This window comes from Danio rerio, chromosome 3 (genome assembly GCF_049306965.1).
Source record: "Danio rerio strain Tuebingen ecotype United States chromosome 3, GRCz12tu, whole genome shotgun sequence".
Taxonomy (NCBI): Eukaryota; Metazoa; Chordata; class Actinopteri; order Cypriniformes; family Danionidae; genus Danio; species Danio rerio.
Window position 1 is genome coordinate 17,605,586 of NC_133178.1, and position 12,672 is coordinate 17,618,257.

The 12,672-nt window shown below is 34.4% G+C and overlaps 1 protein-coding gene across 1 annotated transcript in view; it reads left to right on the forward strand.

The window, feature by feature from the left end:
* The window catches only part of tnpo2a (transportin 2a), a 28,656-nt gene extending 16,201 nt beyond the window's left edge, over positions 1–12,455 (forward strand). Inside the window, 10 exon segments of the mRNA NM_001004003.2 lie at positions 1,312–1,419; positions 1,498–1,656; positions 3,487–3,574; positions 3,709–3,807; positions 5,288–5,383; positions 5,570–5,645; positions 9,275–9,374; positions 9,772–9,846; positions 9,956–10,098; positions 11,935–12,455. Coding sequence (NP_001004003.1) covers positions 1,312–1,419; positions 1,498–1,656; positions 3,487–3,574; positions 3,709–3,807; positions 5,288–5,383; positions 5,570–5,645; positions 9,275–9,374; positions 9,772–9,846; positions 9,956–10,063 — 909 coding nt within the window. The 3' untranslated portion in view covers positions 10,064–10,098; positions 11,935–12,455.
* The last annotated feature ends 217 nt before the right edge of the window (positions 12,456–12,672 follow it).

A 12,672-nucleotide genomic window follows, 5' to 3' on the forward strand; every position in this document is an offset into this window, starting at 1 on the left:
AAAAGTGTGCAGAGCTGCAGCTCTCCAGGAATTGAGTTTGAGACCAATGCTGTAGATACTTTTAATATGTTGCATGTTTTATTAGACTGCACAGAGCAGCATTATGACTTAACCCTAAAATGTGTTTAGTCTGATAAACCAATGCAGCTTATCCACATGATTACTCTTTCATCCGTAATTGCTTCAACGCTCTCCTTTCGCTTCGACAGCTTTCAGCTTTAGGGGCCGTTCACAAATCATATCAAAAATTGTGTGGAAAAGATGAGGCATTATGTTTTCTTAACCAATTTTAATGGAATTCTGAGCTTGTGTTCCAGTGTTCTCTGTCGCAAAGAAGCAACCATTGGCCATGCTCTTTAAGGGTCCAACACTGACAAATCCTTGCTGCAGCTCTGATACAAGTTTTATTTATAGAGCAAATTAAAAAGCACTGCAGTAATTGTATGCTCTGCAGTTGTCTGAGATTATTAGTCAACCGTTATTACAGAAATGTGTCACACAAAGTGGAAAGCTGATTAGTTGGTTCTTATCATGGTTCGTGGTGCACTTGTGGCAATCTGAAAAGTTGAGATGTTTAACTCGTTGTGCTGTAGGTTCTTCTATAAAATGGAAGTGCAATCGTGTGCATGCCGCTACCTATTTTTGCACACATGCTGCATGTCTCCATTGGAAATTATGAACTTGCCAGCACAAAAAAACACTGTGAATAGCCCCTCATTCTGCTTCATACTATAATAACTTTTGATTTCTTTAGCACATGCATGTTGAATGAGTCTCATAGAATGCAGTAGAACACAATTTCACACTCAGTCACTTAGTAGCAATACTGTCAAACAACACTTTTGTTTGTTGTGAATACACACCCTCTAGTGGTGAGAATTACATACTGTGCCTTTAAAGTGCCTGCTGCCATAGACTTTGCATTTTTTGAAATACCATTGGCCACTATTTCAGCTAAACCATCTTTAATGTTCTATTGAAGGAAGTAATGCATGTTATGTTCAATAATGTAATTGAACATTATTAATAATTTCAGTAGCACTTTATATTGATGGTGCATTTGAGTATTAGTAGACTGCCGCTTAATATCTGTTGCTATGCTCCTTCAACACATTTAACTGACTAAAAGAAACTTAGCAAGTACATGTCAACTTGCACTAACCCTAACCCAACAGTCTACTTATAATCTAATTAGAATTTGTTGGCATGTAGATGGAATGTAGCTTAATTCAACAACGGAACATCAAAGTGTGTCTGTAATTTCTTTTTTGTATGAACTATCACTTTAAGGCTGTGAACTTGTTGTTTTAGTGCCTGTCTTCAGTGGCTACAGCTCTGCAGAGTGGCTTTCTGCCCTACTGTGAGCCGGTTTATCAGCGCTGTGTCACTCTGGTCCAGAAGAACCTCGCTCAAGCCATGGTCAGTCCACATCTGTGCTTGTTTGGGAATGAAGTGTGTTTGGCTGATTCCTCAGGTGTTGTCATGCTCTCGTTACAGATGTATAACCAGCAGCCGGAGCAGTACGAGGCCCCTGATAAAGACTTCATGATTGTGGCTCTGGATCTGCTCAGCGGCTTGGCTGAAGGACTCGGAGCAAATGTGGAGCAGCTGGTCACTCGCAGTAACATCATGACCCTGCTCTTCCAGTGCATGCAGGTATAGTTTCAGAAGCTCATTGTGTGTTTATTTCAGGAAAACTACTGCTCCTATTATTATAAATTGGAGTACTAATAAATACAAGTTTTTTTTAATTTCATTATTATCTTTATTGTTGTTTTTATTAAAAATAAATTGTAGTAATTTCTGTTTGTTTTTTTTTCTACTTCGAATTATTTTGTATGGTTAGTATTTAAGTGAGCTTTATTAATGACTAGCATTTAATTTCAAGCATTACTTTTGCATTTTTTCTTTAGTTTAAGTGTATATTAAAAATGTAACAATAAAAATAACGAACAAAATAAACGAGTATTTAATGTTTATACCAACTGGAATAAATTAAAATGTTTCATAATACTCCATTAATAATAATGCTTAAATTGCCGTAATATTTAACATGTTACTTTTAATGAAGACTTTTAAACCAACAAAAATTGTTCAATTTTAAATTAACATCAATTAAAAATTGTACTGCATTGTAGAAATATTTTACTTGCAATTTTATAGTTTATTTTAAATGTTTTTAATAAAATGTTGCAATTTCAGTCATTTGTTAAATTTTAATCATTACTTTTGCGTTCTCTTTTTAGTTTAAATGTATATTTAATTTTCTAACAATAAAAGTTACATAAAGAGGAGAATTCAATACTTATTTGGATTAATTAGTATTAATAATGATTTCATTATAATAAACCAACAAATGCTTAAGTTGCTGTAATATTTAATTTGTAAAATACTTTAAAGACTTTTAAACAAAGTAGTTTGATTTTTAATAGTTCAACTAAATCCTACTATATTTTAAAAACTTACTTGCAATTTTATAATTTATTTTAAATGTTTGTTTTTATTAATAAAATGGAGTTTCTGTGATTTGTTAAGCATGTTTTTGTTTGTTTGAATGTATATTTAAAACTTTCACAATAAAAATTGCATGAGGAGTATTTATTATGACTTATTGGAATTAATTGTAATAAGTTTCATAATAGTCAATAATACAGCTTAAATTGATGTAAGGTTTAACCTGTTAAATACTTAAAGACTTTTAAACAAAGTTATTTTTTAATTAACAAATTAAAAATTCTACTGTATTAGAAATATTTCACTTGCAATTTTAGAATTTATTTTAAATGTTTTTATTAATGATAAAATGTTGGAACTTGTTTAATTTTAATCATTACTTTTGCTTTCTCAGTTTAAAACTAGATTTAAACATTTTACAGCAATAATTACATAAAGCGGTATTTAATAATGCTTGTAAATAATTAGTATTAATAACAGTAACAAATCAATAATAATGCTTAAATTGCTGTAATATTTAACATGTTAAATACTTTAATAAAAAGAATTTTAAACACAAAAATAGTTCATTTTTGAATTAACATAAAATAGAAACTCCTGTATTTTAGAAATATTTTTACTTAAATTTTTTATAATTTATTTTAAATGTTTAAATCTTTATTAATGTATTGTTGTTGATTTACTTTGATTTGTTATTTGTAACCAAGTGTTTTTATTAAAGTAATTTGTTTTAATCATTGCTTTTCGTTATTTCTTAGTTTAAATGTATGTTAAATTGAACAACAATAAAAATGACTGAAAAAGAGTATTAAATATTCATGTTAATTGGAGTTAATTATAATTTATAATAGTAAATCAATAATAATGCTTAAATATTGCTATAATATTTAATCTGTTAAATACTTAAAAAAATTAACAATCAAAAATTCTAATTCTCAAATGCATTTATTGATCTGTTAAAAGGGGAACATATGTGTCATTTAATTGTGTTAAAAAAAAAAGCCTAAATATTGTGTTCTGGTGTTATTAAAGGACACAATGCCGGAGGTGCGTCAGAGTTCATTTGCTCTGCTGGGAGACCTGACTAAAGCCTGTTTCCTTCATGTCAAGCCCTGCGTTGGTGAGTTCAGTGTTTTATTTGTCATACTGGGTGACGCCTGACAGATGGAGAGCCACGTTTCTCATTCTAGCTGTTGCTTGTTTGTGTGTGTCGTGCTGGTCAGTTTGTCATTGGTGTCCGTTTGTCTTCTCCAGCTGAGTTCATGCCTGTGCTGGGCCTCAATCTCAACCCTGAGTTCATTTCCGTGTGCAACAATGCCACGTGGGCCATCGGGGAAATCACCATGCAGATGGGTGAGCGTTTACTCACACTTACTCCTGCTCTCACATATTAACTGTGGCACTTGGGTTGACTGATTTGAAAAGATGAATGCAGGAATGTCATTTTTGGTGTATTTTCTATTTATTCTTGTGTATTTTACATGTCATTTAGTGTTTTAATGCATGTACAATTTGTTTTAGTATATTGGTTTATTTATTTGTTTTACCATTATTGTAGTAGTTGGCAGTTGTTATTTATTTATTTTTATAACTTTTTTTTGTTAAATATTTTAAGTTGGTTTTGTGATTCACTAATGGTTATTGTTTTAGTATTGGTTTTATTTCCCCCTCTTTTTACATATTGTCTTGTATTTTTGCATTTTAGTTTGATTCATTTTTAATATGCATGCTTTCTATTGTTGTTGTTGTTGTTATTATTATTATTATTGCTAATGTTGTTTTTTATCAATAATACATATTAATTATTTAATTTATGTATTTATTATCATTTGAACCTTTTGTTTTACTATTTGTATAAAGATTAATTTGGTTAGTTATTATATTCAGTATAGTATTGGGATGATTTTGTTTGAGTAATGTTTGTTTTAGTATTTGTTTCACCCAAACCCTCCATTCTTTTTTTTTTTTTTTTTTTTTTTTTTTTTAAATTTTTTTATTTAAGTTAATTTATTTATAAAGTTCATGCTATTATTATTATTATTATTATTGTTATTATTAATTTTATTATAATTATCATTATAAATGATTATTTTAGCATTTTTTTATTTCTGTTTATTTTAGTATTTTTAACCTTTTGTTTTACTATTTGCATAGAGATTAATTAATTAATTTTATCATTAATTAATCATCCTCATTAATAATTTGTCTTTAATTTATGTATTTATTTTATTATTTAAACCTTTTGTTTTAGTTTTTGAATATATTATTTTGTTGTGATGATATCCAGTATAGTATTTGGATTATTTTGTGTTTGTGTAATGGTTATTTGAAAATGTATTCTTTTCACCACCCCCCTCTTTTTAGATGGTCTCGTATTTAAAAGAATTTAGTTTGTTGTTGTTATTACAAAGTATTTTTTGATTTGTGCATTTTAGTATTTAAACCTGTTTTACTATTTGCATAGAGATTTTCATTTTTAGTACAGTTTTTGGACGATTGCTTTAAGTGTGAATGTTTTACATTAAATTAAGTGTGATGTATATTAAATTAAACAAAATTATTTTACTATTTAAAAGTTTGGTTAAAATAAGATGTTTTTTTAGAATTATAAATGCAGGCTGTCTTTTTTTATTTGTAATTTATTTATTGGAGTGCATTTTATTAAATGCTTAAATTCTGTGTTAATTACAAATGTAGTTAATTCATTTAAAATAATTTGCATATTAAAGTTTTTTTATTTTTTATTTATTCTTCTTTTGAGGCTCTTTTTTATTTACTTATTGCTTGTCTTTATAGGGTTTTCTTTTAATTTTAATCGAGTACTATTTCCCAGGTACGGAGATGCAACCGTTTGTGGCCCTGGTTCTCAATAACCTTGTGGAGATCATCAACAGACCCAACACACCCAAAACTCTGCTGGAGAACACCGGTAATGTGATGCAGATGCACTTCATCTCTTCAGTAAAATCATACTATGATGAACACTAACACAGACATTCGAATCCTGAATCTACTGTGTGGAAATTGTTGTTCTGATTTTTCTGTTTTTGACTGTAGCTAAATGTAAATCTTAAATGATTTAGACGCATTAATGTCCTCTTTGTTTGTCAAACAGCCATTACGATTGGTCGACTGGGATACGTGTGTCCACAGGAAGTTGCCCCTATGTTGCCACAGTTCATTCGCCCTTGGTAAGATGCTATGGTTTTATAGGGATGCACAATATCCAAATGTTCAATACATTTGCCAATAATTACTTAAAGGGATAGTTTACTCAATTAAATAGCGAGTGCATTTTACTCATAAGTGGTTTTAAACCTTTGAGTTTTCTTCCTTCTGTTGAACATTTTAAAACAATAATTTGAAAACATTAAAACCTGTCATTTTTAACATCCATAGTAGGAATAACATGTACTAGAAAAGTCAATAGTTCCAGCTTTTATTCAGAATATTTTCTTTGTTAAACATAAACTCACTGTTAGGAAAAGGTGAGGGGAAAGAAATTTTAGGATTTCTATCTCTTTAATGTAAAAATCTGCATTGGTCTGCCAATAAGGGGTATGCCAATAAGATGTTGATTATGAACCTGCAGTAACGTCTACGTTCACACCAATGACTGTAAAAAATATGGACGACGCGACAGCCCTTTTTCCCATTGAACGCCTTGAGGGCAAAACGCCTGCTTGACGGGCACAAACTGACGCAAAAGACTGCTGAAATTGGAGCCTTGACATGCGCAGAAGGACTGTCTGATGGAGCCAGAGGAGGAGCCGCGATAATGAGCCGAGTCGAGCTTCCAATCAAACGCTTTATGTAAAATCAACCACGCCCCCCGAACTTCTCAGCATGTGTTTGCTGTCACATCAACACAAATGGATGTAATAACGTTAACAAATATGAGGGTTTTATATATTCAATCGCGCCAGCTCCAGGCCGCAGCGCATAACTTACTCGCGGCGTCGCGGGCTGATTCCGGCTCGCATGCGGCAGCACCGGCTCGCTCGGCCGCCGCATCTGGCTCGATTGACTCGGGCTGGAATTGGGTAGTGAGTCCAGGCATCCGGAGTAGGTCCAGCAGAGGTAACGTTAGTCAGTCTGCGCTCTAAGAGATAAGTCTCCGGCAGGCGAGAATCTAGCCGGAACTGTGTTTTGCTATCTGGGTGGCTAGGCGTGTATCAGCAAACTAATAAAGCCCGAAAAAAGCCCTGAACTTAGCGAATAAACAGTGTTCCACCAGGATCATGTATGTCAGAAACTATAGTTTACTGCTGAACTCATTTTGTCATGGTAAAATAACACAGAAATCGAATAATAACATTTCAGTCTACTTCAGTCTCCTGCCGAAGCGCAGACGCCGCGCTTTGAGAAACTGTCAATCACAGCTGTCAATCACGATGACACGCCCAGCATTAAATTACTGCTAAAAACAAACTGTTTACAAAAATGAAGATCTGCACCTATTTCAGCACAATAACCAGTGCCTTAATCGACCAGAACTATCTTTCGGGACATTTTATTGCAAGTGTAATATTTTTTTTTATTTGGGCTCAAGTCTCCTTCATTAAAGGGTCACGAAACACCAAAACACATTTTTTGAGCTGTTGACAGTCGTATATGTGTCCCACACTGCTAAAAACACTATTAGGACACCTATATTTCACTAAAAAGTGTAAATTGGATGTTTTTGCGTTATTTCAAGCAAATTCGTACTTCCTGTTTGAAACGAATTTTTGAAGCTGCGTCACGGTCATGAGATAATAGCGTGTATTCCAGCGTGCAGACTGGGCGTCTGTGCCAGAGTGAGTCTTATTACGTCTTACAGTGTGATACATTAATGCATGAGTAAGGCTTGGTTCAAACCAATCAGCGCGCTCTATTGTGGAACTTCATTAATATTCATTAGTGTCACCGTGTTTACGCCACAAAGACGCCACGTTGTGTTGGCAAAACAAGCGTGAAGTGTTGCTTTTATAGTTTGCTGCCGTTAAGTTTCGTTTTCATTTTCTCTCTGTGAGAGCTCAGTCTCACGTGTGGATTAACAGTGTACGCGACGCTCGACAACAATAACTTACGTGTCTGAGGATTATTGTTTACCTGAGAGCTGTTCTCATCTGCAAACGCTGAAATCTGGATTTGCTTGTAGTATTCTCTCCATTAAGACGCGGCTCTAGTTGCTGGTGATTGTTCTGTCTCTACAGATTTGGTAAGTGAGCGACCAGTGCTCTTTGTTTATTCAGTTTGTTCGTATCGAATTAAGTTACTATTGCACTGAGTGCAGAAATGTTAGCACCGCATTTTGTGACCGGATTAACACACGCGGCTTTCTGACGCTACCTGCCGTGTGCATCTAAGTTTCCGGGAAATGCGGAGTTTTTTCTCTCATTCGCCGTGCGGTATCAAACATTGCATGAAAAATACACGCTTGCAGCAGTTCCTTGAATCAAATATCTCGTTTGTCACGAGAGGCATGAATGAATTCCCTGAATGAAAGAGCCAAACTGCAGTTAAAGTCCAACTTTTAATAATTTGGCAAATTATTCGACTACAGATGTCCATGTAAACACAGTCACATTGTCCGCTGTGGGTGTGTATTTTGACTCTGAAACTCGCGCGTGCACAAATAGACACTCCCACACCATCCCACTTTAGTTCCTCCGACACTCCCCCCTAAACAGAGCTGGACACGCCCACTTTTCTGACTTTTTCCAAAGTAAAGGTGTGAAAACACCCTGCTGAAACGAGGGGCTTTCATGGCCCTTTAACACGGAGGAGGCGGGCTTTATGACTTGTACTGCAGCCAGCCCCCAGGGGGCGATCTTACGGCCGAGACCCTCACTCAAACGCAGGCTTGCGGCACACTTGGTTCACACTCAAAAGCTTAGTGCTCAAATCAGATTTTTTTTCTCAATCAGATTTTTTTGCATAGTTGTTCACATTGTTATAAATGTAGCCAATATCAGATTTTTCAGTTTGAACAGATCTTGTTCCTAAACTGACCCACATGCTTAAAAGTACAGGTACGGATGGCATGAAATGTCTAATTATGCACACAATGTGTGCACTGTATGAAGTAAGCGCGTTGTCAGATTATTCTTAAGGATTTTTGCCCTTTTCACAGACAACCGTGGTGTATTTCATGAACTGTAAAAGATTGTTCTGCTACTACTAATGTGTATTTTGCCATTTGAAACCAGGAATAAGTCACTTGTAATTGAAAGCATAGATCATTTGTGATTTATGACAACCGCAGTGCACGTTTGTCTGTCCACCGGTGTAGTGAGCTCAAGGGTTAATGAGCAGCCGCAGACTGCAAAGAGATAAACCAACTCTGCCTTCACAGTTCAGAGTTATTTTATTTTACTTAGTTATAAACAGGCACGTGCAGATCATGACGCATGTCGCTCAAAGATTATGTAAAAATCGCATTAGTCGGATTGCAAAACGTCAGATCTGTGTCTGATTTAATACTACAAATGAAACTCAATCCCAAAGTGATTCAGTGTTTAGAAAGTATTTGTTTGACCTGAATGCATTTACACCATAGCTCAAGACTACATTTTAAATAGATTTTGTTCTCGTTTGATAAAGGTTAGACTTGACCCTTTACAGTGTAAGCAGTTTAGTTATTTTTCTGTTTAGACCTCATTCATGTATTTGAAAAAATCAAATATGAATCTGATACATGCATTTTGCTTCTCCAAATTAAGCAGACATATGGGATATTCACATATAGGATTGTGATAATATTGTGCATCTGTAATAGTTATGCATAAGAATTTATTCACCGTCTAACAAACGTTCCTCCCCTTCTTAAATCTAGGTGCACGTCACTCAGAAACATCCGGGATAATGAAGAGAAAGACTCTGCCTTCAGGGGCATTTGTGTGATGATTGGGGTAAATCCTGGAGGAGTCGTACAGGTGAGAGCTAATAAATGGCAAACACCATAAGTTGCATTGGACAGTTGTCAACCATAACCAAAAATGCCACACTGAACTTTAATTCTACACAAATATTTTGAAATTAAGGTAAATCTAGTATTTTAATGTTATATTTACATAGTATCCTATTAAAAAAATAAAAGCGAAAATAAACATGAATGTATAATTTGTATTTTCTTTCTGTGTTCTCTAATGTACCCATTTTAATTATAATAAAGTATAAATACAGATTTTTTAGCCCACTTGTCTACTAATAAAATAGATAAATGGAGAAATTTATGTGTATGTTTTACTTGGGTTATTATTATTTAAAAAGTGTTAATAGTTAGTGTTAGTAGTTTCAGTTGGGCTTTAATGTGATTGTTTTTGCACTCAGGACTTCATCTTTTTCTGTGATGCTGTGGCCTCCTGGGTTACTCCAAAAGACGATTTGAGGGACATGTTTTACAAGGTACAAATATTTTTCTTCAGTAACTAAGCTTTTGATGAGTTTATAGTTTTGCCAGCATAGAAGCACAAGTACTTGCCATTTCAAAGGCATTTGTCAACTTTTTCTCTAGATTCTGCATGGCTTTAAGGATCAGGTCGGTGAGGAAAACTGGCAGCAGTTCTCAGAACAGTTTCCACCGCAGCTGAAGGAGAGACTTTCAGCCTGCTATGGTGTGTAGATTCACTCTTGCGACATGGAAAACCAACTATTAAGGTGAGTAACCTCAGCAATCAAGTAAAAACAGCTTATCTAATGGGGTGTGCAATGTTTATTAATGATATTGTAATAGTCTTATTTTTATTTTTATTTATTTTTTTACTTATGTTATCAAGTTTGCCTCTCACTGTAAACAACAACTAAATGTACTAAGAGTCTAAAACTTTGACTGGGTCAAAGAAGCTTATTAAAATCATGTTATAATAGGTATAATAATGCTAAATAAATAAAATTGATACAACTAGAATAACTAGAATATATAATAAAGTAAATCGGTTTATTAAAGCAAAAAAAAAAGGAATTAGTTTAATGAAAAAATCAAGGCTTTTTAAATGTTATTTTAAGATATGATACGGTAGCATAGTGCGAGTGTCTGTTTTGTTTGTTCGTTTCTAATAATATAAATAAATTAACAAACAGAGAACATGTATTTAATTTCGTACTACTAGTAAAGGCTAATTTATGCTTCTGAGCCTTCATCCGGTGGCATAGCTCTCGTCATGGCTGACGTGGACGCCACCTCTCAAGATGTAACTACACATTGCAACGACTCGTAGCACAAGCTGTGATTGGTCTGCTTGGTAGCGCTGACGAGTGTGAATGGTGCTGGGAGCTGCAAGCCTGATGGAGCGAGTGTTTGCAAGTGTCGAGTCCCATGGAGGGGCTCCAGATGGAAACTTTAGTTTTGTGTTTACTTTTATTAAAGTTGTCGCATATCCGCCGGTTCCCACCTCTTAATGAGCGAGTTTTAGCTACTTTTACATTAAGGGTGCTCAAAAAACTCAACGCCTGTGAAGAGATTAGACACAGAAGAACATAAAAACCTCACTGCCAGTCTATTTAATGCAAATAGGGAAACATTTGCCATTTATTATTATAAAAAAATAAGATATTTATATGTAAGACAAAAGATGATAGATGATCTATTATAGGATAATAATGACTAGAGGTATGAACCTACACTGGTCTCACAGTTCAGTTACGATAATCATGCCATCAATTCGGTTCAATTCGACATCTTGGTGCATCACAGTGCATTGACCATGCTTTCCATATAAGATTTTATATATTGTACTAACCCTCACCCAATACAAGAATTGAAATGTATCATTTTAAAATATATTTTATATGTATTTGTAATATGATCTTGTAATTTATTACAAGCCGTCAGATATATGAACTGTACCTTTTTAATTTTACCTGCTCAACAATCTGCAGTCAACACAAATGGACATGCACAGAACAACATGAGCATTTACAGCGAATAAAAAACATAAATATTATCCTGCTTGATTTTTAGAAGAGTTGTGCGAGTTGTTAAATGCCTATGATTCGTTACGAGCTCAACAGAAAGGGCTGCGATTGGTCTAATTAAGTTACATTAAGGAAACTTGTGCTAAATGTTCCATTTGAGCTTAAATGCATTTCTAGTAAGGTCAGAGTTTGAGCAAAATTATAAAAGTGATGGTGATTTTTATGTATTTATTTTTATTAAAATGTTTTACACTAAAGTGATGAGGTATGCTTTTAAGACCGTATTGTCAGAGCATTTGTGCATCTCAGAGCCACAATGGTGAATAAATCTGTTGTTGAGTCGATCCATTTATAAAGGTTTGTTCAATAAATGGATCTGCCTTCTTGAATAAATCACTTGAATAATTGCTACAGTCAACCACTCAAGTTGCACTTGGTGCCACTTACTGGAGTTTTTAGTGTGTCGACATTTGTCTGATAGTAATAATATATACAAAAAAAATGTTCACAAGTAAATATGTCAGCTTCACACTCTCGTAATATTAAATTATGTATTTATTTGTTTTTACCTATTTGCAGGTCAAATCTACGGGAGGGTTACTGGGGAACTCATCCATGTCTGTTTGTGGGAACTACCTGCTGTTAGTGCCGGAGTCGAGTGATGGTTTGTGATCTGGAGGCTCCCACTTCCTCCTCCTATGTGAAAGAGGATTTGAGAGAGTTAATGTGAAATCAGCCTTTTTATTGTCACAGTTTGGCTTCCGACTCGCCCAGAACAGGAATGAAACATGAAGCTCAGGGATCTGGATTGGGAGGGGGAGGGTTCATTCAGGCAACATTCACCAGCTGCTTATTGGACAAAACAACGCCATTTTTAATAGTCCAGCCTTAGCAAAAAGCCTGGCTTCTCGGCTCCATGCCAAAAGCGCACGCTTGCAAAACACAAGTGGCAAACGTGCTCATGGCACACCATAACTGAACAAAGTTGTTTTCTAGAAGAGATAGATCACCCAAAAATGACAAATTTCACTCGTCTCATTTGAAATGTGCACAATTTCTATTCTGCATAAAACAAGTGGATTAAATCTTATAATAGGACAGAGTTTTGTAGTCGCTGTGCATCATATTTCAAGTAATCAGGCCTTGCAATGGTTTGAGAAAATGGCTGCAGTTTAAGTAGTTCACTGAGAGTGTTGCTCAGTTCTATTTTTATCACACAATACAAGGTTTACTTAATCTTGCTTTTTTAAAGCGGTAGTCGCAGTCCACTTGCGATTCTGTAGAAATTTTAATTTTTGGGTGCACTTTCACTTTAAA